This window comes from Triticum aestivum, chromosome 7B (genome assembly GCF_018294505.1).
Source record: "Triticum aestivum cultivar Chinese Spring chromosome 7B, IWGSC CS RefSeq v2.1, whole genome shotgun sequence".
Taxonomy (NCBI): Eukaryota; Viridiplantae; Streptophyta; class Magnoliopsida; order Poales; family Poaceae; genus Triticum; species Triticum aestivum.
In genome coordinates this window covers 165,974,243-165,999,247 of record NC_057813.1, presented here as the reverse complement: position 1 = coordinate 165,999,247, position 25,005 = coordinate 165,974,243, and the positions used below count along the sequence as shown (strand labels likewise).

General features: G+C 45.8%; 2 protein-coding genes across 2 annotated transcripts; one reads left to right on the top strand and one right to left on the bottom strand.

Moving 5' to 3' along the window:
• The first annotated feature begins 2,583 nt into the window (after positions 1 to 2,583).
• On the top strand, positions 2,584 to 8,375 carry LOC123157171 (uncharacterized). Its single transcript, XM_044575419.1, has 10 exons — positions 2,584 to 2,885; positions 2,996 to 3,085; positions 3,473 to 3,738; positions 4,156 to 4,244; positions 4,327 to 4,430; positions 4,761 to 4,866; positions 4,952 to 5,027; positions 5,122 to 5,233; positions 6,926 to 7,457; positions 7,954 to 8,375. The coding sequence occupies exons 1-10, from the start codon at positions 2,684 to 2,686 to the stop codon at positions 8,042 to 8,044; spliced, it is 1,668 nt and encodes a 555-aa protein (XP_044431354.1). The 5' UTR covers positions 2,584 to 2,683; the 3' UTR covers positions 8,045 to 8,375.
• A 7,008-nt stretch (positions 8,376 to 15,383) lies between these two features.
• Positions 15,384 to 16,095, bottom strand: LOC123159789 (uncharacterized). Its single transcript, XM_044577617.1, has one exon. The coding sequence runs from the start codon at positions 15,981 to 15,983 to the stop codon at positions 15,627 to 15,629; it is 357 nt and encodes a 118-aa protein (XP_044433552.1). The 5' UTR covers positions 15,984 to 16,095; the 3' UTR covers positions 15,384 to 15,626.
• Between the last annotated feature and the right edge of the window lie 8,910 nt (positions 16,096 to 25,005).

The window sequence follows — 25,005 nt, the reverse complement described above, 5'->3', positions numbered from 1 at the left end:
TTGTTATCTGTCTTCCCACACATTTGTAGTTATTGACCTGTTTGTCGCGTATCACACACATACTGTTAAATTAACCCATTTCTGTTGTTTTGCCCATAACAAACAGTTCATCCGAGCGAGCTATATGTCGTCTATCACACACACCTTGATCTGGCTGATTGTTTCTGTTGTCTTCGCTCATCGCAAATAGTTCATTCAAATGAACTGTATGCCATCTATCGCACGCACCATGATCTGGTTGACCATTTCTGTCGTGTTACCTAATCACAAACAGTTCATCCAAGTGAATTGTATGTCTTATATCGCACACCTTCATCTGGCTGACCATTTCTATTGTTATGCTTATCGCAAATAGTTTGTATGGATCAACTATTTGCCACATATCGCACACACAACTCTAATCAGAATCATGTTTGATGTCTCCGCCATAGCAAACAATTTGTATCATTTTTTACGGTTTTCTTACACCACCATTTGCGATTTATGCACCGCACACAGTTTCGTCGAAGGGTCTCTGATTATCGTGTCGCGTTAGCAGCATCCTATAGTAGTGTTGGCCAAAGTAGATAGATAGATAGATCGGAGAGCATACAAAGCTATTTAATTATGCAGCAACAAAACCTCAAAAGATTCAATTGAATTCAATGGACAATTTGATCATAAAGTGACAATTCATCATGTCCCGACAAACACACCACTGATGACATCGAATTGATCCTTATCATGTGGGAAGGCTCACGAGAACATGATATTGAAGATCCAAAAAGAGAGAGAACCATCTAGCTACTACTATGGACCCATAGGTCCTAAGGGAACTATTCACACATGGTCATAAAGGCAACAAGGTTGATGAAAATAGCTTCGTCAATGGCTTCCCCCTCCGACAGGGCTCCGAAACAGGTGTCCAGATGGGATCTTCGCAGAACAGGAGCTTGTGACGGCGATAAAATTCTTCTAAAAATACGTTGGAGGGTTTTGGTATTTATAGGGATTTATGATGGTGGAATTGGGCTAAGGTGATGTAAGGGGGCCACATGGGCAGGTGGCGTGGCCTCCTTAGCCACGCGGGGTGGATGTGTGGGCCCTTTGGAGCTCCGCTCAAGGTCTCTTGAAGCTTCGTGTGTTTCTCGTTGCCCAAAAACATATTATGGCAAGTGATTTTGACCTCTGTAGATATTGACTTCATGTGAAACCAATAATAAGCAGAAAACATGAACTGACACTAGGCACTAATTTAATAGGTTAGTCCAGAAAAATAATATAAATTGCTAAAAGTATATAAACATGATAATATAATAACATGAAACAGTCAAAATTATGAATACCTTCGAGACATATTAGTGTGCGCTAGTAAATTATAATAGTAGCAGATAGTATGTAGCTCAATAATAAATGATGGTAGATAGATGATAGCTTTAGAATATATATTGATTGTGCATACCAATGACGAACCATATGCATGGAACACAAAATTAGTTTCTAAGCTTTTGAAATATGAGCACATGGATTTTTATCTTGATGGGTTAGGTAGTGCACATAATCCTTTAGCAAACCACCAAATGTGGTCCTCATGATAATAATAGGGACTAGATACATGTCAGTCGATTGGGAAAATTGGCCAGTCAATTTTTTCTGTACTATATGATCTACAAAGAATGAGCACATGGCCTTCTTCTAGCTTCCGCCTGGCACTATTCACGATCTTCCTTGAACCGCCAATGACCACCGGCCCAGCCCCTACATCCAGCACCCTGCCCTCTCCTCACCTCCCACCACCGTCGTGCTTGGCACCGCCCATGGCCATCCGTCTAAGCCCCACCCGACCTCCAGATCGGGCACCAGCTGCTCCTGCACCCCCCGCACCCGTAAGACAGACATCGAAGCATTACTTCCTTAGCGAACTGGCACCCGTCTTTATTCGTCTTCATTCATGTGTCTTCAGGTTGGATTCTTTCGATCTAAGCTTCTCTTCATCGGCGGCGGTTGCTGTTCTGGTGCGTTGGTCCTATGGGGCCTTAGCACGACGACTTCTCAACTGTCTACTACAACAAGTTGTGCACGGCTCTGACGAGGGAGGGGCGATAACGACGGTGCACCTTCGGCTCGCTTCAGTGTTTGTAGTCGTCTCTAGATGGTTTATGAATCTGGACGTAATTTTTATTATTTCTGATATTCATTGTACTTCCATGATTGGAAATGAATAGATCGACAGTTAAAAAAAAAGCATGCTTTGCGAGTCGCCTTCAAGCTGGTCGTAATGGGAAGTATCATAATGTATGATACTACCTCCCTAATACATTAGTATCATATATTATTATATTTATTGCCATGCATGACACATACTAGCATATCATTTATTATGATACGGTCTTTCTTCATTTAGTTCTATGCCACCTCATTAAAATTGCTAGTTGACTTGCCTGCTCCCTGCCCATGCTCCCATCCGTACTCCCATTTCATTGTTTTTCTTCTTTTTCCTTCTTAATCTAATCATCCCCTATTTCAACAGGGTGGGCCCTTTTATTTTGTTCAAATCAAATCAAGGCTCAGAGACAAATAAATTATCAATTCCCTCGATAAAGAAAAACCGACTCCTCCGTTGTTGCTATGCACTAGACCCAAAATGGACGCCGTACGATGAGGCCGGCGGCATAAAAACCCTAGCCCTCGGTCGCGCCGCGGCATGGCCACCGCCACGACCTACACGCTCCGCCTCACCCCGCCCCCGCCGCCACCGCGGCACCACGCTCCTCTCCTTCCGCAGCTCCGCCGCCGCGCGGCCGCGAAGGTGTCTGCTAGCTGGGTCCCAGCCGGCGGCGGCAACTCGGACGACGGGCTTGGCGGCTGGTGGCTCCCCGAGCAGCCGGCGGAAAAGGGGAGGGCAGGTAGATCTCTGACTGAGTACGCTGCTCGCTGAGTACGGGACGCGGAGAGATTGTACCTTTGAGAGGATATTTTGTTGTTCCGCTGTGACCCGTGGGGATTGCATTTGCAGGGTTCGGGAAAGCTATTGTGGTCGGGTTGGGTGCTTCGGCAGCGATCGCTTTGGCTGGGATCACTTGGCGCTCTCCATCCTCGAGGAAGTGTAAGTTCGTCCCCATTTTAGCCCCAACAACATAAATACTAGTCCCTGAAAGTTGTAAGAGGATAGAGGAAGTACAGCAGAGCATTGTAAAATTTGTTTGAACCTATGTTACCCAAGCTGCCAAGTACCTTTACTATTCTCACCAGCTTCATGCTGTTCAAAATGGAAAGGTAGAGTTGGAGCTTGTGATAATCATTTGAATTGTTTGGTTGTTGGGAACTGTCTACTCTTGTACAACTTTAATCTCTGCTAACCTGCTATAGATTAGCTTCACGTCTGATGTGTTTACGATGGCAGCGATGCTACCCCCCCTCCCCTCGCGATAAGAGTTAGCTCGTTTCAGGGTTATGGAAGGACTAGATAAACAATTTGAACACCGCTTTTCAGGTTTACAGCAACTTATCGGTGCCCCATTGCATTATGTTCAAGAGAAGCTTTCAGTGGCGGACTCCACAGAAATTCCTGAAGATGATGCAAGCGTCAGAGAGCTGGGTACAATTGATGTTTCGAGGGTGAATGTTGATGAGAGGAATGCCACATCACCTGATGATTCAAGCCAAAACCACATACCAGCTGGTGGTGTCCGTATTTCTTTTACAGTCCCTGTAGATCCCATGCATGAGGAAGCTTTGTCCATACTGAAGAAGCTACAGGTGTGTACATATTTACAACTTTGCATCTTAATTTAGGTTTCAGTATGGTACCTGATATGAAAAATCTTCCTTGTTATTTTTCACTTGGATTCTCTATCTTCTTTGCATATTAATTTTGTGTGTTGTTGTGCAGTATCACCTAACAATTGATTAAACAAAGAAAATTATCTTGATCACCTAGTTCATATACTTGTCTAAATATCATTCATCTAAAAAAATACTTATCTAAATATCATAAGATTTTAAATTACACTCCTACTATGTTTGAAATTTAAGTGTTTATGTAGTTTACACGACGTGCTGTGTATTTTATGAGTGACTTGTCAATCCCTTTCAGCCTAATTGTCTTCTAAGAAAAACCCAGTTATTTAAAGCAACATTAGTTCTTACAATGTTTCATCACCTTCTGTGCCTCAGATAATTGAGAATGATGCTAGCCCTGGTGACTTTTGTACTAGGAGGGAATTTGCAAGATGGTTTGTTAAATTATGCTCAAAATTAGAGAGGTAATGAAGCAATGCAGTATTTACAAAGCATCTGAGCTTTGCATGCCATTTTAATATTGCCTTATTTATCACTGTCTTGCAGAAAAAGGATGCACAGGATTATACCGAATCTAATAACTTCTGGTTCAGTCGAAAGTGCGTTCGATGATGTAAATTTTGATGACCCGGATTTCTTGTATATTCAGTGTAAGTTTCTATTTGCATTGAATGACCTAAAGCTTTGTGTAGTAAGTCCTTACATCTCAAAGATAGGCTTCATATCCACCTAGCCAAACCAATGCCGGTCAAGCAAGTCTTGGCAATGCACATGCCAAACTTTCGTAGTGCTTATGTATGATTTCGTGTTGAACCTAGTAACGAACAAATAGATGGTCTTTCCTTCCACACTACTTTGGCCATGCAATGTGAAGTGATGCTCTTTTGATTTCTGAGCCTACGCCTTCTGTTGTGAAACAAAATATTTTTAGTTGGATTTTCAGATGCTGATAATCTAATCATTGTTTTGATGGTGAAAAGCTTTAGGAGAATCTGGCATTGTGCCTAGCAAGCTATCAAGCTTCTTTGGAACATCGGCAAATGGCTCTCAAAGTGCCAACAGAAATTCCCACTTCCTACCTGAAAGGTACTAACATATGGAATATGTAGTTTCCCCTTAATGGTGATAACTGAAATGTTCTAATAAAATGTATTCCTTGTTGCTGATGTAGTTATCTGTCACGTTTTGATCTTGTTAACTGGAAACTACTAGTGGAGTATCCATTTGCATCAGAATTAGACCAAAAGGTACATATATCTTCTGATCTTTTTATGCTCTACTACAGTGTTTCTATTCTCTAGTTTCATTCTTCCGTGAATCCTGACTCTGGTTACAGTCCAGATGCTGAGTAAAAATGTTCATACGTTGGATTTGAGCGCTTGGCCAGATGTAACAGCGTCCGTATTTATGGACTTGTTTGGCGGTGACCACAGCATCGTCAGCAAAGTTTTTGGTATGATTTGCTAATAATTTATTTATATATGCCGTCAATTGGTTGCAAGGCTATGATTTTCTATAAATTGCATTACTAAGAGTAATAGGCTTACCAAGACTACAATTTTCTTTGTCATTTTGATGATTTCTTGTTTTAGTGACTGGGAGCTCTTTTTACTTTGCCATATGCTAATGGTGTGTTTCAACTTGTTTTTACATGTGCTTTGTTTCAGTGTAGCCATGCATCTCTGCGGTCTCTCTTTCAGTTGTTTGGCTTATTTTTGCTACTATTGAGCTCATGCATAAGCTATGTTGTTTTTTATTCTTAAGTTGTATGTATCATGTAGCAGAAGTACTACAGCAGGCACACCCACAAGGCTATATGCCTGTGCACGCAGCAGCACAGGCAGGGCCCTTACATCTGTTGACTTGGTCTCGAACTCAGTCAATTGGTACCAGACTAGGATTGGCACCTAATTTGTTGCAGGTTCAGTTTGTTTGGTAGTCTGGAGAGACACCTGATTGGAAGTCTCTTGAGTTCATCTTAGCATCAGATTCTATTTCCATCAACTTGGTTTCAGAGTCAGTCACTTAGCACCAGATTAGAGTTTGGCACTAATTGGTTGCAGGGTCTGTTCGTTCCATATCAGGGGACACCAAATTGGAAGTCTCTTGAGTTCATACTAGGGTGGGGTTCTATTTCAATATTACTAGAGGATTGACTCTATTGTAAAGAGAGGGGATGTACAGGGAAGACAAATAGACAGTCAATCTATAAACTATTTAAAATGGAGGCTTACCTCCAAGAACCCCGACCATCTTGCACCTGCACTCCACAATGGCAGACCACTAGACTAATCCCCATGTTCTCGTCCAACCACCACCTATGTTTACCCTCTACACAATAAGTCCCATGGCAGTGTAACTTCTCAGCTGCTGGGAAAACCTCACTGCTTATTGTTTTGTCCATATGATATTACCTAGTAGACCCCTGAGCGTCTCACCCTTTAGGTTTTCTTCTTCTCTGTACTGTACGAACTCCCTGTAACACTTTGCAAAGAAAAGAGTAAGTTTGTTATGGTAAAGTTCCTTTAAAATAATTGGTTGTGGATTCTGCTATCCATCATTTACAGTAATAACGAAAGTGCTCTTCGCTCAGCATGGTCTGTTTGTCCTGAACCGAGATTGAACTGGGTTGTTTCTATGTAAACAATATGGATGGAGCTCGTGTTATCGAGTAAAGAATCTAGGGCTAGTTGAAACTTATAAATTTGGGCAACTTTGCCCTATATATGCTTGTCCCACTCAAAGCTTCTCTGTCTTGTTTGCCTGTTCAATGTATGAATCTATATTAGAGGGATCTAACTTTAACTTTTGGGAATGTTAAGTGGTTTGCAATGTTCTGGGGAAGACATTAAGTGTGCCAAATTAGGCCATTGCAGCCTGTGGATTACTTGAACTGCATATTTGTCCTGGTCCTTGATTTTATGATGATATCTTTGTTTTTGGTTTAACAACTGTTACAAAAAGTTGTGGAGTTATGGACAAGCATGACCTTAGCTGACTATTTTCTGTATGAATGCACCAGTACAAGAACTGTTGCTCGTACTAGATATTCCTCTCTAGTGTCATTTTGCGATTCATATTGTTGCCAACATCAGTAAGTGGATCAGCTAAGATCACTAACTTGTGCTATCACTGTATTTGATAGGAAACACCAGGCGCCTTCAACATCATAAGCCTGTAACAAAGGCGCAAGCGGCTGCTGCACTGACCAGTGGTAGAATGGAAGAAGTAGTACGCGATGAACTAAATAGACTTGAAGTAGAAAATCAGTCCCGGCTTTCTGCTATGGGTGAAATGATGGAAGAGTTAATTAATAGAGGGGATATAAAACAATATTGGGAAGACAAGATGAAAAAGGAGCAAGACCGTGGGTTTGAAGTTGAGAAGCATCTTCAAGATGTTCTGCACGAGCTTGCAAATGAGAGGATGGATCAAGAAAAGGAAATTGCAGACTTGCTAAAAGAAAAATCAGCTTTAGAGCGTCAGAATCAGGAACTCGTATGTTTAAGGTCAGAAGTTGACGGCATGTATGATAGACTAGCCACTCAGAGTCTAGAGATCATGGCTGATGAAGAAAATCTGGAAAAGTTGTCCTCTGATATGAGCAGCAAGCACCAAGCTGTCACAGAAGCTAAATCATATCTTGAAGCTGAGAAGGAAGCTCTTACTATGCTAAGGTATGTCATTATACAGCCTTCACTTTTGGTTATGAGTATATGGTTCTGATACATAGCACCTGCAGACCCTGCACCGTGGTTTTATATTTATATGGTACTCCCTCTGTCCCAAAATATAAGAACGTTTTAACACTACACTAGTATCAAAAACGTTCTTATATTATGGGACGGAGGAAGTACCAAAGAAACATTAGTTTGTCATCTTATGTCAGAGTGGGCACTGAAAATTTACGTGCACATGCTCTAGTTCAGGAAAAGGTGCTTTATCCTATAGTGTGAACTTTGCATATTGTTAAACCTGTTCATCTGCAAAAGTATAATAAGCGGAAAATAACCTGTCCTGTACTGAATGAAAATTATGTAGAATCTATTATTCTATTGATGTCAAAGGAGTGGTCAAGATCATCTGTCTGAATCGTATGCAAGTTAGCTCTTTTGTCCGGACTCACCATCCTGGATATCCATATATGACGCTAGTTTTTTTTTTTTGTATCAGGTCCTGGGTGGAGCAGGAAGCAGCGCGCGTGCATGAACGTGCTGAGGTACTCGAGAGGGCTGTGAGAAGATGGCGAGTCCCAGCTGATTGAGCCTGCACACAAAAATCTGCCATTTTATTTGGTGCAAGTCTCAACTTCCTGTAAAAAAAAAGTATGTTCATGTCGCCATCGCTTCGACTGTGTCAGTTACAAGTACATGCCTCGCCAGAATGGAATGTCAGTATCTGCTAGGCCCATCTTTCCTTTGATGTTTATTAGCGACTTGCTTATGGCTGTCTCATGGGCAATGCCAGTTTTTTGTTGTTCCAATTCTAATGGTCTTGGAGGCTGCGACTCTAGAGAAATTTTGGGGGCTCCATTTTGCGACGATGCACTCTCAGCTGGGCAGGATTGCACGTATTGACGAATCTGTGCCATTCTATTCCCTATAATAATTTTGACGAACTGTGTTCAGATCGTCACTGGGGTATGTACTAGTGAGTTCCAAACGGATGGAAGTGGACGAGGATAAAACCTCTCATGGCGGCGACAATGGGGCTGAATCAGCCGCACGACGTTACCCACAGGCCACAAGGCCCACAACACAAGTAGCATTGAAGCACCCGTGCGCTCATCCCTCTGAGAGAAAAAGGACACGGCACATGAACCTATCTACCGCAGTTGGGTTCGTCACACGCAGGCAGGCAGAAGCGGAGGAGGCATGGCGCAGGATGCGAGCTCCGAACACTCATTAGCGAGCCGGAAATATCGGGTGGGCTGCTCACTCAATGCCCACCTCCCTTTCCCCTTTCTCCCACCCTCACCCTCTGACAGCCCCCCTCGCGAGACGGGTCCACCATAACAATCGGGTGCAATCATACGCGCCAATGAAGCAGATCTTGCCGATGACGCCATTGCATTGTCCGTCGAGGTTCGAGTGTTCTGGTGGTGGCACAGGCATCATTTTTGAGAAATTGTGGGTGCATGTGCATGTGGGCTGGGTGGCCCAAAGCCACGCGGCTCGCACCACTCTGCATCGTTGGTTTTCAGCAGTCTGTTTATACCTGGCTACACACATCAACGGTCCAGATGATCAGAGACATCCCTTTCGGATGTAGATCACGGCAACATTTGTAAAATGAACTACTCTACGATGAACCCCTCCATAAACCTACCGTGCGAGTACGTGTGAGCCCAATGGATCTACCTGGAAAGGCCACTAGAAGCGTAACAACCACTCACTCACGCGTGGACCTGGCGGCCGGTGGGTGCTCCGTGTGCATGCCCCTTCCGTTTGCCGTGTTCCCCCATCGATTGCTCCAGCCCAAGCAAAACGCCTCCCAAGTGGCAATCCACCCATGTTTTCGTGTGTGGCTCGCACATACGACGCGCACCCGATTATCGTTCGGCCAAACAAGATATTTATCAGTTTTTTTGTTCCTTTTTTGACAAATACTCCTAGATCTTTATCAGATTGGTCAGATGACGGGACAATGGAAAAAAAGGCCAGGGGGAAATTGGCGAAGCATCTCGTGCCAAAGGTAGCACTCCACTCATCGCTTGCACACAATCAAGCCTTGTCCACGAGTACTTTGGCCGGATTTTCTCCCCTCTATATGGGGGACTTCTTCGGTTCTTCCCGTTTAAGCTAAGCAGTTCCTTGGCCTGACAAATGCACGTAGTACTCATCTGTCCTAGACTTTGCCAAAGATAATAATTTAATTCTGTCCTAGATGTCGCTCTGCGTGTCCTCTACTCCTTTTTGGGGCTGAGATCTCTAATGGTAAAGCAAAGCTATAGTGTTAACTTGTACGCCATAAGCTGGCCAGTTTTGTGTCCACCAAGTTCCTTAACACCTGCAGATTATAAGAAGTTTAAAAAGTGATCTCAGTTCACTCTCTCTATAGTTGCACGACTCTTTTTTAAAAAAGGAGGATGACCCCCGGTCTCTACATCTGGACGATGCATACGACCACTTTATTAATTATTCTTACAAGACCTTACAAAATAATACCATAGTAAGGCTAAAGCCGTCGTCTAAGCAACAAACTGTCGCTACACCTATCCAGTTGATGAAGGGGCGCAAATAGCCTGGGCCTAATACCAAACAGACATCGCAGCCAAACCTAACATCTAAGACCTGAGGACCCATCCAGGACGCCTGCCAGAGGCCGCCGCCGCCAACTGCCACCGCTCCATCTTCAGAACTGTACTGATGCATCAACCTTGGTCGGTCTAGCTATCGTCGACGCCACCGCGGTGCCCAACGGCACCTCCTCCCTGGGCGCAAACAGCTGTGCACGTCACGGTCGCCACTGATACACCTCAGCACCATGCTGCCAAGTACCACCAGCCGACACAGTTTGAAGTCTTTGGAAGATCTGTCGTGCGTAGCACCTGCCGACCAGGCATGACAAAGCTAGCACCTGTCAGTCAGGCATGACTTGACATCTCCACCGAAGCTCCGTGCAAGACGAAGCCGCTCCACCTCCTGCCTCTGACTTCCAGCGCTGCTCCACAAACGATGCTCCCAAGAGAGAAACGACACCGCAGTGCCGCCATTGTCCGATCTGGAACACCAGATCCTAGGGTTCCCCCCAGAGCAGCACGAGTGGGTCGACAGTAGTTAGACGACAATGCCTCCATCAAGGTAACGGCGTAGAACGCCACCATCGCCTGTCAACGGCTCGGTTTTCAGCGACAACCATGTCTCCCCAACTCGCAGCCGGGACTTGATGATAGATCTCGAGATCCGATCACCAAGCCTCTGGCCGGCCATCTTTGACGACGAAGATGACCATCACCATTGGACAACGAGACGACGCGAGATGAAGTAGGGCGTTGCCAGCGTGCGTCCTGGCCAGCACCACCGGCGCTAGGCCCATCCCGGACCACGCCTCGTTGTCGAGGGCAACGGCAAGCGCTGCCACGACGAGGACGCAGACCGGAAGCCCAGATCCGACCCACCCGTGCGCCGCCACGTGGCCACCACCAAGCATCGTTCAGGGCAGCCCCGCCGCCGTGAGGGACGCCGCCTCACGGGCAGCAGGCGCCAGCCCCCGGCGGAACACCACTGCGCGCCACCGGCCTCCGTGAGATCGCCATCGGCCGCCGCGAGATCTGCGCGAGAACGGCGAGTACGCCCCGCCGCAACCTTCCCTGGGGACCACGCGGGCTTCGCCGGTGTCCCCTCCGGCGGCGGCGAAGCGGGGGAGGAGCGGGGAGGGGCGGCTGGCGACGCGGTTAGGGTTAGGGGCGGGGAGGGGAGGGGGGGCGATATATGTGCTCTATATCTGGGCGGCCCTAGTTGCACACTATTTATGTTTTTTATTTGCGGAGAAAAGGGATGTTTTATTAATCAAGAAGCTGTATAGAAGTAAAACACACTTGGAAGTTGGAAATGAGAAAAAAAATGCGAAAATACACAATGGAACATGGGGCTAGGCGCACCTGAATTGGAAGAAAAGGTATAAATAGTCAAATATTTTCAAAACTTTTTGGCGACATACATGGTCTAGCATACCATTCACGATTAAGGTTTCGGGACAAAATGACTCTCAGTATTCCAAGCAAAATACAACAGAATCAATACTATATAAACTGCACTATTCATGATTTTTATAGCTGCACTTTTAAAAAAAAATCCACTCACAATATGACATAGCTCGTTTTTTCCGCGAAACTTTAAACGTGAGTATTATGCGAGACCATGTTTATCGCAAAAATGTTTCACTTTTTAAATATTTTCACTAATTTTTCTTAATCGGGTGCGCCTACACCCATGTTCCAAAAATCCACACTGAAAAATTGGCCCTAGAAGCATATGCTTTCATGTTGAAAAATATATACCTCAAAGTTCCATCTTTTTGGGAAATGTAATAATATGTGGATTTCAAATATATATAAAATATTAATTACTATAGGAAAAAACATTTTGCATGTAGCTGCAAACAATTCCATAATTGCACATACATGATTTTTTTTAATTGCATATACATGATTTTCTTAGTCTTCTAATAACATTTATTTATAGTATATTGTTTGTTATGGGTTTTGAATGGCATCGTGGATCATGATAATTTCATTTGCCCAACAACAGTTTGCCTATTTTAGTGTTTGTTTGACCCATCATTCACTACTTTTATGAGCACAACACAATTCACCAATTGCAAAACTGATCCACTTGTAAATATAGCTACAATTCTAAAAAACAAAAGTAAGTATTGCTACAAGGTTAGTTTGGTTAATCTGTCCCCTTTGCCGCTTGCTCTAGCAGTGTTTGCACATGTATGTATTTTATATTAATCTATAGTCATTTGTTGGTGCAGCACATCATTTGACATTTTCTTACGAGAATTTGCAAGCGTATAACCATTTGACCGTGTGCATGTTTTGTTGTTGATCTTTCAACACTTGGAAGTGCATCTTTTGTGTAGCACACAATTGACCAGTTCCCTAGGCTGACTCCTGCAAGGCAATTGAAAATGAGAACTAGGATAGAAGGTGTATACTGCAAACTTCTGAATTCTGATACCCCGCACCCCTAGGCGCTCCTGAAAACCTAAGGTTCGTGCACCTTCTAAAAATATTTATTCTTTACAAACAAATGCAGTAAGCAATAGAGTGTGGAATACCAACATGTCCAATCTAACATTCCATGATTATTAGAACAAAATAAAATAATGATGATGGGTTCGGTGTACCCAATTTCAAAACTTAACGAAGAATACATTGCTAAGTTGTGACAAAAAAAACAAAGAAATACATCCGTCTACATTTTTTTTGAACATAAGTACAAACACAAGTGCTCATATACACGCGCATACACTCACCCCTATGAACACACACACACACCCTACCCCTATGAGCACCTCTGAAAGACTGAGCCAGCATATCATCTTGAGATTTACGAAGTCACCTTAGGCGCATCGCCGTCTACGGGAACGTCTCCTCCCAATGAATGCGCATCATCGGAAATCCTGAAATAAATCCAGAAATAAATGTGAGCACCAGGATTTAAACCTTAGAGGGCTGGGGATACCACAGTCCCTCTAACCATCCAACCACAGGTTGGTTCGCCATTCGTCTACATATTGAGTTGAAACTTACACATGCAATTTGAAGTAATTTCGTCTACATATTGAGTTGAAACTTGCACATGCAATGTTTAAGTAAGAGTTAAATACACTACAGGTGCCCTACCTTATCCGATGCGGTCAATTTAGTGCCTAAACTTGAAAAATACACAAAAGTGATGTCGTAACTTGTCTGGATGTTCAAATACGGTGCCTCTGGATGTATGCCGCCGTATCGAGTGCCCGCGTGGCATTCCAGTCTGTCGCGGGGCCACATGTCAGTGGTTGCCTACGCGCGTTGTGAGCTATGCATGTTGTTTTTTTACAGGAATGCCCCTGGATTTTAATTACTTCTCGCAAAAAATACCCCTTGATTTTAATTAATACTCGCAAAAAATACCAGGAAGTCAGCGTACAGGGACTTCGAACATGGGATATGTCGTTGCCTGACAATCGAGCGGACCAGGCGGCCACGGTCTGGTTTGCGCTTAATTATCAGCAAGCAGTTTATATAGATGATTGCACGTATCGCTCTGCATATGCTTCTACTGGAGTAATTTTCTTTTTATTTATTCCAAGTTACTATCTTGTCTTTCTTCGAGTGATGTTTCTGTTTAGTTTTCATGATACGTAAAATTTTCCATGTGAAAAAATAAAAATAATTATCAATATATAATTTTGTTTATTTGTATCTCTATTCTATTTCCATTATAGTGTACTTTCAAGAGATAAACACAAACTCTAAAATTGATGTGGAATTAAAGAGTTGAAAGTTATTAAAAACATGGTGAGCACATTTTGAAAGACACGTTCACGTTCATGTTCATTTTTCATTTTCATATTATTTTAAAAAATGTTCACCGTGTTTTCTGAAAATATTGAATGCCTATTAAAAAATATTGTGTAATATTATTCTTAAATTTCTACAAACACGCTCATGTTAGTACATTTCTGGAATTTATTATTGTCACACAATAATATTTAATACACGTTGAACAGTTTTTAAAATACAATATTTTCAATTTTCAATAATTGTGTATTTTAAAAGTAGAATGAAGATACACAGTAATTGTTCGTGCTTATGGTCCTCAATGAAGATGCATAAATTTACACAATAATTTTTCATATACGTTCAACTTTTTATGTCCACATAAATTTTAGAAAAATTTCATGTTTATCTCTTCAAGGTACACAATAATGAAAATAGAGTAAAGATATAAAATAAACAATAATTGCAGATTGATAATTATTTTATTTTTCCATATAGGAAAATTTATGTATCATGAAAATTAAACAGAAACTTCACTCAAAAAATATGTGCAAAGCAATACGCGGAATCGTGCATATAAGTTGCTAGCTAGCAGTTAAATGTAAACCAAAGTGTGGCCTCTCGGTCCACTTGTTTGTTAGGCAACCAGGATGTCTGTGGTTTGAATTCTCTTCATGCCAGCTTGTGTTTATATTTTTGTGAGAATTAATTAAAGTACAAACGCGTTTCCATAAAAAAAACAGCTTGCGTCCAGCATGCGTAACGATTTTTTCCAAGAATTAACTAAAATCCAGGGGCATTTCTGTAAAAAAACTACACGCACAGTTCACAACACGCCCGCAGCCACGGACATGTGGCCAAGCGACACGCTGACATGCCCCACGGGCACTTGATACGGCGGCATACCTCTAGAGGCACCGTATTTGAATGCCTAGACAAGTTACTCCACCACTTTTGTGTATTTTTCAAGTTTAGGCACCAAACTGATCGCGCCGGACAAGTTAGGGCACCTGTAGTGTATTTAACTCGTTAAGTAATATGACCATTTCTGACCTGGATGGTTTTCTTTTTGAAAATGATACATCTTAAGTTTCTCATTTATTAATTATTGTGTGTGTGTGTGTGTGTGTGTGTGTGTGATCTTTTGTCGTATTTTGCAGAACTTGCATGTCTTTTTGGCTAAGTTTTATGAAGTAGGTTCCGATGTACACAGGTTCTTAAAATCCCTTCTAATGGCTACATACCGTTCTTAAAAACCCATGTCATGACATGGGTGAGACACCAAAATGATTGTAACCGTGATACTTGAGTAAGACTACAAATTATTATTATCCCGCAAAAAGAGAGAGGCATATAACAGGCAGAACGAAATGAGCACACAAGGAAACGGTGCAATATTTACGGCACGGTTCGTTGAACAAATAGGCGTTTGGACTCATGTGACCTGGCTTATAGGTAGAATTAAAGCGAAAATAGTCTTAACATTCACGCTGCGCTGATCAATCTAGCACATAAATCATTTTGGTCAAAAAAAAATCTAGCACATAAATCATGAGGATTTCTAAAGGAGAATAACTTGCCTAGATGATCAACTCCCACAAGCAGGTTTGCTCAGACAACACCAAATTTTGCAGGAAAGTATAGTTTATAATTCCTATCATTACAAGACCATTAATGAAAAAAGAAAAGCAAACAGAGCACTAAGAAGAAGCAACATATACACGAATACTCTGCCTCTCTCACCGGACAAAACACAGAGCAAGCTTCGCCATCTTTCCGCTCTGCTCGGCTCAAGCCGCGGCCCAAGGAAGGACGAGGAGGAGGAGGAGTGCCTCCGCACGGACGCTGGCTAGCAGACGCCGGCGTTGGCAGCGAGCTTAAAGGACGCCGGGAGCGGGCTGCGCATGGGCGACCGGGGCGGCTGCGCGAGGCGGTGTCCGTCGGCGTCGTAGTAGATGACCCCGGAGAACTCCAGCGGCTGGCAGCGCTCGCCCATGAGTATCTCCTTCCTCCACAGCCCGCCCTCTTCCTCCTCCCGCCCCGCCGCCTTCCCCTTGCCCGTCGGCAGCGAGAAGGCCTTCCTCCACGGCGCCACGGCCGGCTTGCCGTTGCCGTTGCCGGCGCCCATCCTCCTCGCCGCCCGCTGCAGCCGCCGCGTGCACGTGCTCACCAGCGCCGCCACCGCCTGCAGGAGGCTCGCGCCCATCTCCGTCCGGCCGATCTCACGTTCCTTGGCTGCCTGTGTGGTCTCTGGTTTGTGTGTGCTGTAGCGGAGTTTACTGCTCTGGGGTGGTGGCCGTCGGGTTTGGCGGCATATATAGGCGGCGGGGGGGCCTCGGGTCTGGGTGGTGGTGGCGCCGCGCGGAAGTCAAACAAGTGGGTTGGAAAGAGATTTGTCTACTTATTGCTGCTAATCGGCGTGATCTAATCCAACGGGATGCTATCCATCTTCCTTCCTCTCGCAAGAGAAATTGAAACTTTCTGCTCGAGCTCCAGATTCACCACCACATCCCAGGAGTCTAAATTGATATTCTTCCATGGAGTTTCCGTGTACTGTGATCCACAGTATCCTCTGTGATCTTGTATACCCGATGCAATATTCTACGCTTGAAATACTTATGCACTACTAATTATGTAATGTCTGACTAATGATCTTAGTTTTCCATATATTTTCTGCAATACGGTGATGAAGATGGCGGCTGACCTTTGGCATGGCAACCTGGCTCGTCCGTCAGTGGATGTGGACAGGGAGAACATAAAACGCAATAATTCATTTCACCTGATTCGTCTGCGTTCACGTACGCACCCGAGCTCCAGTTTACGGCTCTTGTGATTTGTGAAGAGCGAGAAGGCGTCAAGACGATGATCACGCGGCATTAACCTCACAAGATAACCTCTCCCGCATTTCTTCCTGGTTGACCCCGAAGTAATTTAACCTACGTGCCCTTTCACGTACCATATCGCTAAACGCCCATCACTTTCGATTTTGTGTGAGCCGACTAAAACGCGCAAGTCGATCAGCGTAGCATTGCAAATTGCGGCGGCACCAAAAGAATCCAGGATCAGCCGTCAGAGGTGATGTTCTTTTTCCTGAGCACGCAAATTGTCTGCCATTTTTTAAATAGGGGGTAGGATACTACGGCTCCTCGGAAATTGATATGATCATATTAGCAATTTAGCATCAGGAAACTGCTGCTGCTGCTGCAGTTTGCCGGACAGTGGCGTTCCTCTTCCTCTGCTTCCAAAGACTACAGCGGATGTTTCAAAGAGAGAGAGAGAGAGAGAGAGAGAGAGAGAGAGAGAGAGAGAGAGAGAGAGAGAGAGAGAGAGAGAGAGAGAGAGACTACAGCGGATGAGCGTCACCGCAGATAAGTCGAAAGCCCTTTGGGCAAAAGTTGGGGCATCCGGTTCTCTATGGACCGCCTGTGTACGGCTTCCACTGACGATATGAGCTGCGGTGATGTCATTTGAGACTTTGACATGGTTTAATGTCAGACCTCTTGGCATCGGAGACCAAATTGTGTTATTACGCTAGAGGCCCCGCTTGGGAGGCTTGTAAAGCTGAGTAATTACACGACATCGCCGTTCAGGAATGGAAGCGTCCAATGCAGCCGGATGTCTTTTCTCTTGCGAACTGTCGTTTGGATCCTCGGTGGTGGTGGTGGTGGAGACGAGTGCTTCTCAAGTTTACTGAACCAGCATATTTGCAGGGAAACAGAATCAACTCCTCCCAGCTCATTGCTCATACACTATTCCAGTCAAAGCATGTTGATTCAGCTGGCCGAACAATTCCAGTCAGGTGACAGTTTAGTCAAGCTGAACGTGCGAACCGGAGCACTTGGAAAAAAGGTAGATTCGGGTGTGGCCTTTTGTGATTTTGTCAACATTTCAAGTCAAAATTCGTATCACATACTAGTATATATATATATATAGCAGCCTATAGCAGCAGCAGGAAAGACCAGCAGAATGTTTGGGAATGATGGCCGTCAATCCCCAAACTCGACAGTCCCGCCATGGCCCATCCGGTTAGGTGAAAACAAACGACAAAAACTAGTATTACGTGCTCACCTTTATGCATCTCTCCGCCAAAACGTGCGTCGTTTGAACATTTATCTGGGTACGCGCGAGCTGGCTGAATAATCTTCAGTCTGGGGTAGATGTCGTGCGTTAGGGCGCATGCACGGAATGGCGAACCGGATTCTTTGCTCTCTCGAACAAAAGGCAGAGGTCGTGTTACTTTGCAGTTTCTTATATCTGGAATAATATATGATCAGAATCATCAGTGGCCATGTACGCAAGATCACGCGCATCAAAGCACCATCGCACTCCTATGGTATGTATGTGGAGATCCCGAGAGGAAATGAACTTATCGTGGCGCTCAGAAACCGACGTAACGGCCGGTTTCGTCAGGTGCTAGTACCAAGGACGGACGAAGGGGCACGGCGCCGGCGGTCGTCGTCGTCGTGCTCGTACCGTATCGCATCGTATCTTCTCGGGAAGCTGCGTGTCCGTTGGGCGCGGCGCTCTGTGTGGGTACGCCGGCCGGCCCCGAGTTGGCCACCGGAGTAAATGCGCGGGCACGGCCACGGCAGCAACGCCGCTCTACCGGACGATTTTGTCGCCATTGGCTTCTCTTTCTCTGGTCAGTTCACACCTTTTCCGCACAAAGAAAAATCTCATGGCAGACTACATTTCCGTTTGGCACGTTTTGGTCTTCTCTGATGTTGGGTGTGTTCGTATGTATGTCGCTCCCCCTGCCGAACAGAACGTCGACGGAGACTACTCTCCCTTTGCAAAGACTCGAGCCGGTCAGTAGAGTGCTCCGCCCGGGGTAAAGTCTGTTTTAAACCTTGAACTCGTACGCGTGGTCGTTTTTAAACCCCGACCATCAAATCCTGGAAATCGGCACCCTCAACTCCCTAATCCCGGTTGAAATGATCGATATGCTTGACTAGATTAAATAACACATAGGTGTCTAAATGTGCAACTAGGTAAATAACCTATATGATGCAAACAACAACAACAACAAGTGCAAGCAAATGATAAAACACAATAATAGCTTGCACAAAATAAAGGAAAGAGATAACCACAAGTAAAGCTGGTGGATACGAGGATGTGTTACCGAAATTCCTTCCCTTTGGGGGAAGTATGTCACGCCCAATATGCGATCCTATCCAAAAGGAACTCGAAGGTCCCACCAAGGATAGACCCGCATATTGAAACGCTTTTGCAAGGTGGATATCATTACATCAACATTACATAATAGATGGGTATACATACATAAGGCATACAATGCCACATGAATACAATATCACAATACATAAGAGCATCATCCGACTGCGGATGAATCACAAACAGAAACTCAAACGACATCCACCCTGCTAGCCCAGGCTGCCGACCTGGAACCTATCCCCTGATCGAAGAAGAAGCAGAAGAACTCAACGCAAGCAAGCATCGCTCTCGCGTCATGATCATCGCATAACCTGTACCTGCAACTGTTGTTGTAGTAATCTGTGAGCCACGAGGACTCAGCAATCCCATTACCATGGGTATCAAGACTAGCAAAGCTTAAAGGGAAAGGAAGGGGTAAAGTGGTGAGGTTGCAGCAGCGACTAAGCATATATGGTGGCTAACATACGCAAATAAGAGCGAGAAGAGAGCAAGCGGAACGGTCGTCAACTAGCAATGATCAAGAAGTGATCCTGAACTCCTACTTACTTCAAACATAACCCAGAAACCGTGTTCACTTCCCGGACTCCGCCGAAAAGAGACCATCACGGCTACACACACGGTTGATGCGTTTTAATTCGGATCTGGTGTCAAGTTATCTACAACCGGACATTAACAAATTCCCATCTGCCAATAACCGCAGGCACGGCTTTCGAAAGATTATACCCTGCAGGGGTGTCCCAACTTAGCCCATGACAAGCTCTCGCGATCAACGAAGGAATAGACCTTCTCCCAGGAAGACCCGATCAGACTCGGAATCCCGGTTTACAAGACATTTCGACAATGGTAAAACAAGACCAGCAAGACCGCCCGATGCGCCGACAATCCCGATAGGAGCTGCACATATCTCGTTCTCAGGGCAACACCTGATAAGCGAAGCGTACAGGAATCGACGAACCAAGTTGCCAAGGAATGGTCCCGCACGGTGCTCTAGGTTGGACCAACACTTAGACAAGCATTGGCCCGGGGGGCTGTAATAAAGATGACCCTTGGGTTAATTACTCCCAAGGGAAATATAGGTGGTGGTGAGGCAAATGGTAAAACCAAGGTTGGGCCTTGCTGGAGGAGTTTTATTCAAAGCGAACTGTCAAGGGGGTCCCATAAATCACCCGACCGCGTAAGGAACGCAAAATCCGGGAACATAACACCGGTATGACGGAAACTAGGGCGGCAAGAGTGGAACAAAACACCAGGCATAAGGCCGAGCCTTTCACCATTTACCAAGTATATAGATGCATTAATAATATAAGAGATATTGTGATATCCCAACATAACCCTGTCCACCATGGAGAAATCTTCAATTTCACCTGCAACTAGCAACGCTATAAGAGGGCTGAGCAAAGCGGTAACATAGCCAAGCAACGGTTTGCTAGGAAAGGTGTCAAAGGTTAGAGGTTCATGGCAACATGGGATGGCTCGACAAACAGATGATAGGTAGCACAGCAAAGCGATAGAACGAAGCAACTAGCATAGCAATGATAGTAGTGAGATCCAGGGTAGCGGTCATCTTGCCTGAGATCCCGCAAGGAAGAAGAACGAGTCCATGAAGAAGACGAACGGGAGTAGTCGAACGAATCCTCACAATCGCAACATTACTGGAACTAAGAAGCAACACCGAAAAGAAACAAACAACATGGTAAATGCACAAGCATAAACATGGCATGATGCACAAACAAGTATGATGCATGTCCGGTTTAATGAGGCATGGCATGGCAAAGTGCACAAACAATACTACAAATTAAGTGGAGCTCAATATGCAAGGAGTTGCATATTGACAAAACACCACATGCAATTATTTAGTTTGATCTCGTTATAAGATACTCAACAATATTAAATGTTATTAAACATGGCAAGAGGTGAAACATAATGAAACTACCTATCTAGGCAAGTTTAAATGAGGCCGGAAACCACAAACAACAATTCCGGAAAATCCCATATGCAAATTATGGATTCGGTACTGTTCTGCCCTAAACACAATTTTATTGTTGTTAAACAGCAACATAAAGTGGACCATGTTAAACTAGGCATTTTTCCACCCCATTTACATATAAAGTTTAATTAATTTGGAGCTACGGTTATTTAGTTATGAATTAAAGCATTTTAACATGGCATAATGCAAAATAAACACAAACAACATGTTAAACATTTTAAACATGGATGAAAGTGACATATTATTAATCTACACAATTTTTGGATCATTTTACATATATAAATTATTTTAATCCGATGCACAGTTGTGGAGTTATTATATGCATGAAATCTAGGGGGGTTTCTGTAAATCTGTAATTCCCTGGATAAATAGCAAATTCGCAGAACGGAAGAAAAACTACTCTGGGCCGAATCTGGCTGGGCCAGCAGTGCACAGGGGAGGGGCTGGAGGGGCGCTCACCCATGGGCTCTTGGCCCGGCTGGAGAGGAGGAGGCCCAAGCGGGGGGGGGGGGGCTGGCCTGGAGGGAGTTGGGCCGTGGCCCACGGGGCCGAGGTCAACGCGCAGGGAAGCGAGCGGCTCCTCTGCTCGCTCCCGAGCTAGGTCATGGCGGCGACGGCGGCGAGGCGATGGCGAGGCCCGAAGGCGGCGGGGAGGCTGGGGAACGGACGGATCGGGGCGGCGCGGTGCCGGATCCGGCCAAGGGAGGAGCTCGGAGGGGCTCTGGCGCCGGTGACTCATAGCGGCGGCGAGCTCCATGGAGGCCATGGCAGCGCTGCAGCAGAGGGAGAGGGAGGTCGGGGTCAGAGAGCGCTCAGGGGAAAACGAGAGGAGGAGAGGGAGCGGGACCGGCCTGGGGGTCACCGGCGGGGACGACTGCACCACTCCGGCGAGGCTGCCGGCGGGCGGGACGGCAGGAGGCGTGCGGGAGGAGCTTGGAGCGGGGCGCTCCTGCGCTGCGGGCGGCGGCGCGGGGTCGGGCCGACACGGGCCCAGATGGGCTTGGCGGGCCTGGGACGGGCCTAGCGGCGCGGGGAGCATGGGGAGAGGCGCGGGGCGACGCAGGGAGGCCTCGTGGAGGCCTCTGATTGGCCGTGGCGGTGGTGGAGGCGATGTGGCGGCCGTTGGTTGGCTGGGAAGTGGTGGCGGCGGCGCCAAGTGGCAAGCAGGAGCTTGAGGGGCGCGGAAATGGAGGAGGGGGTTTAGGGCGACCAGATTTGGAAGGAAGGGGGTTTAAATAGGAAAGGGGGGCTAGGTTTAGTTTTTTTTTTGGGGGGGGGGGGGTTTGAAGCCCTCCGATCTCGATCGGGCGGTTCCGGACGCGAGAGGGGGGTTAGGTGGGCTGCAGGTGGGCTGTGAAGAGGGGTTGGGCTGAGAGAAGAGGAGAGAAAGAGAGGCCCGGCGGTAGTTTCGGAGACCGAAACGTCCGACGATTAAACCGGCAACGGTGCCGCTACGGATGATGGTTGGGCTATCAAACGGACTCCGAATGCGATGAAATTTGGCAGGCGGTCTGTCTACACTGTAATAAGACCGCACGACAAGTTGCAACCCATTCCGAGAACATTTTTATGCCACTTATAAAATAATATTTCGGAGGTGCCGCGGGCGCGTGCGAGTGTGTCTGGGCTCGGAACGGACAACGGAGAGAACCGGCAGGACCCGAACGGATGCAAGTTTTATGTGAACATATGGATGCGATGCACATGATGCTATGAGATGAGATGCCTGACATGAACAAAAATGCAAAACAAACGACAAAAACCCAACCACAAAGGAAGTATCATATAGCATCTCCGGAAAAGGCAAGAGTCGGAGTTATGAATATGGAAAATTGTATCCGGGGCGTTACAAAGTAAGTCTCTGTTGAAGCGGTGTGGAGGCACAATGCTCCCCAAGAAGCCAGTAGGGCCACCGTATTCTCTTCGCACCCTCACATAATGTGAGATGCCATGATTCCACTAGTGGTGCCCTTGAAGGCGGCGACCGAACTTTACAAACAAGGTTGGGGCTATCTCCACAACTTGATTGGAGGCTCCCAATGATACCACGGAAGTTCACCATAATGGAATGTGCCTCCGAGGTGACCTCAACCATCTAGGATGCTCAAACACCCAAGAGTAATAAGATTTGCAAGGAATTAGGGGGAAATCAAATTTCTCTTGGTGAAACTGTAGATCCTGGCTTTCTTAACCAATCCCTAGAAAATCAACAAGTTTGATTGGCTAGGTGAAGAATCAAATCCAACCTTATCCCATAACTCAGCCCGCAGAGAGCGGTACTACTGCCCGAGTTGGCCACCGGAGTAAATGCGTGGGCACGGCAGCAACGCCACTCTACCGGACGATTTTGTCGCCACTAGCTTCTCTTTCTCTAGCCAGTTCACACCTTTTCCACACAAAAGAAAACTAATTTTCCGTTTGGCTAGTTTTGGCCTTGTCTGATGTTGGGTGTGTCCGGATGTCCGTTGCTCCCCCTAGCGAACAGAGCATTGAGGGAGATAAAGTTCTTGGTCGCACTCCCCCTTTTCAAAGGCTCAAGCCAGTTAGTGGAGTGCTCCACCCGCACTCGGCGGTGACTCGAGTAAAGAGTGACCAACTGTTAGAGCAACTCCAACGGGCCGACCCAAACGGACGGCGATTTTGTCCGCTTTTTGTTTGTTTGGATCGGCCGCCTGCCCGGCATCCGCCCTATTTTAGATTTGGGTCGGTCGTCCGCGCGGCATCCGCCCTGTTTTAGATTTGGGTTGGCAGTGCGCCCAATGCGTCGACCCATATCTGCCAGCGTGGCCGGCTGGCCGCCCTATTTCAATAAATAGCTCAATTTTGCATTGCTTTTGCATTCAAACATATAATCAAATAACATAGTTTCATCCGAATAAAATAACATAGTCTTACAAGCCGAATACAAGTAAAAATGTCTCACATAGTTTTGCAGGCCGAATAAAGAAGATACATCTATTGGTTGCCAACATGAGCCCAGCTCAACCAAATCATTTTGCAGTTGCACGTGAGTTTTCTAATCACGCATGTCATGATGGAATTGGATGAACTGTTCAAACGTTGCCGCTCCTCCATGCTCAGGCACAACATTCTCACCCTAAAACTGAAACCCTTGATCGTACAGACGTTCCAGGCGCTCATCTTCTATGATCATATTGTGCATGATCACACAAGCAGTCATCACCTCCCATAGTTTCTGCGTGCTCCAAGTATTAGCAGGATACCGAACGATGCCCCATCGAGATTGCAAAACACCAAAGGCACACTCGCCATCCTTCCTAGCACTCTCTTGCTCTTGGGGATTGTTTTGACAATAGTGGTCAACTGAGGATAGATACTGTCACCCCTTTGTCGTAGTTGTGGCCGTTGACAGTAAAGTTCACCGGTGGGCTGTTGCCTTCGGCAAGCCTAGCAAACACCAGCGAGCGTTGAAGCATGTTGATATCATTGTGTGATCAGGCCATGCTAAAGAAAGAGTGCCAGATCCAGAGATCTTGAGACGTCACGGTCTCAAGTATGATAGTGCAAGCTCTGACATGGCCCTTATACTGCCCTTGCCAAGCAGAAGGGCAGTTCTTCCACTCCCAGTGCATACAGTCTATGCTGCCAAGCATACCTGGGAAGTCCCTGCTGGCATTCGTCGCCAACAAAACGGATTGTATCTTCAGCAGTCGGCTCTCTCAAGTACTTAGGGCCAAACACAACAATAACAGCCTTGCAGAACTTATACAGGGACTCTAGGCATATAGACTCGCTGATACGGACGTACTCATCAATGAGATCACCGGGCACTCCGTATGCAAGCATTCAGATGGCGGCAGTGCATCTCTGATAAGAGCAGAAACCAATCTTTCCAACGGCATCCTCTTTGCACTCGAAGTAGTCATCGTAGCCGACCACCCCCTTTCTAATGCGGTTGAAAAGATGCCTACTCATACGAAAACAGCGGTGGAATTTCTAATGTTAATGGATTTGTTGTATCAAAGTAGTCCTTCCAAAGAAGGAAATGCCTGCTCTCCCGGTTGCGATTCAACGCCGGAAGGTGGCCCAGAATGGAGCCACGAAACGC

Excerpts from the sequence above, each read along its gene's own strand:
- LOC123157171 (XM_044575419.1), top strand. The coding sequence starts at position 2,684 with ATGGCCACCGCCACGACCTACACGCTCCGCCTCACCCCGCCCCCGCCG. Across the intron at positions 5,028-5,121 it reads CATCAGAATTAGACCAAAAG|ATGCTGAGTAAAAATGTTCA; the intron begins GTACATATATCT and ends GTTACAGTCCAG. Across the intron at positions 7,458-7,953 it reads GAAGCTCTTACTATGCTAAG|GTCCTGGGTGGAGCAGGAAG; the intron begins GTATGTCATTAT and ends TTTTTGTATCAG.
- LOC123159789 (XM_044577617.1), bottom strand. The coding sequence starts at position 15,983 with ATGGGCGCGAGCCTCCTGCAGGCGGTGGCGGCGCTGGTGAGCACGTGC.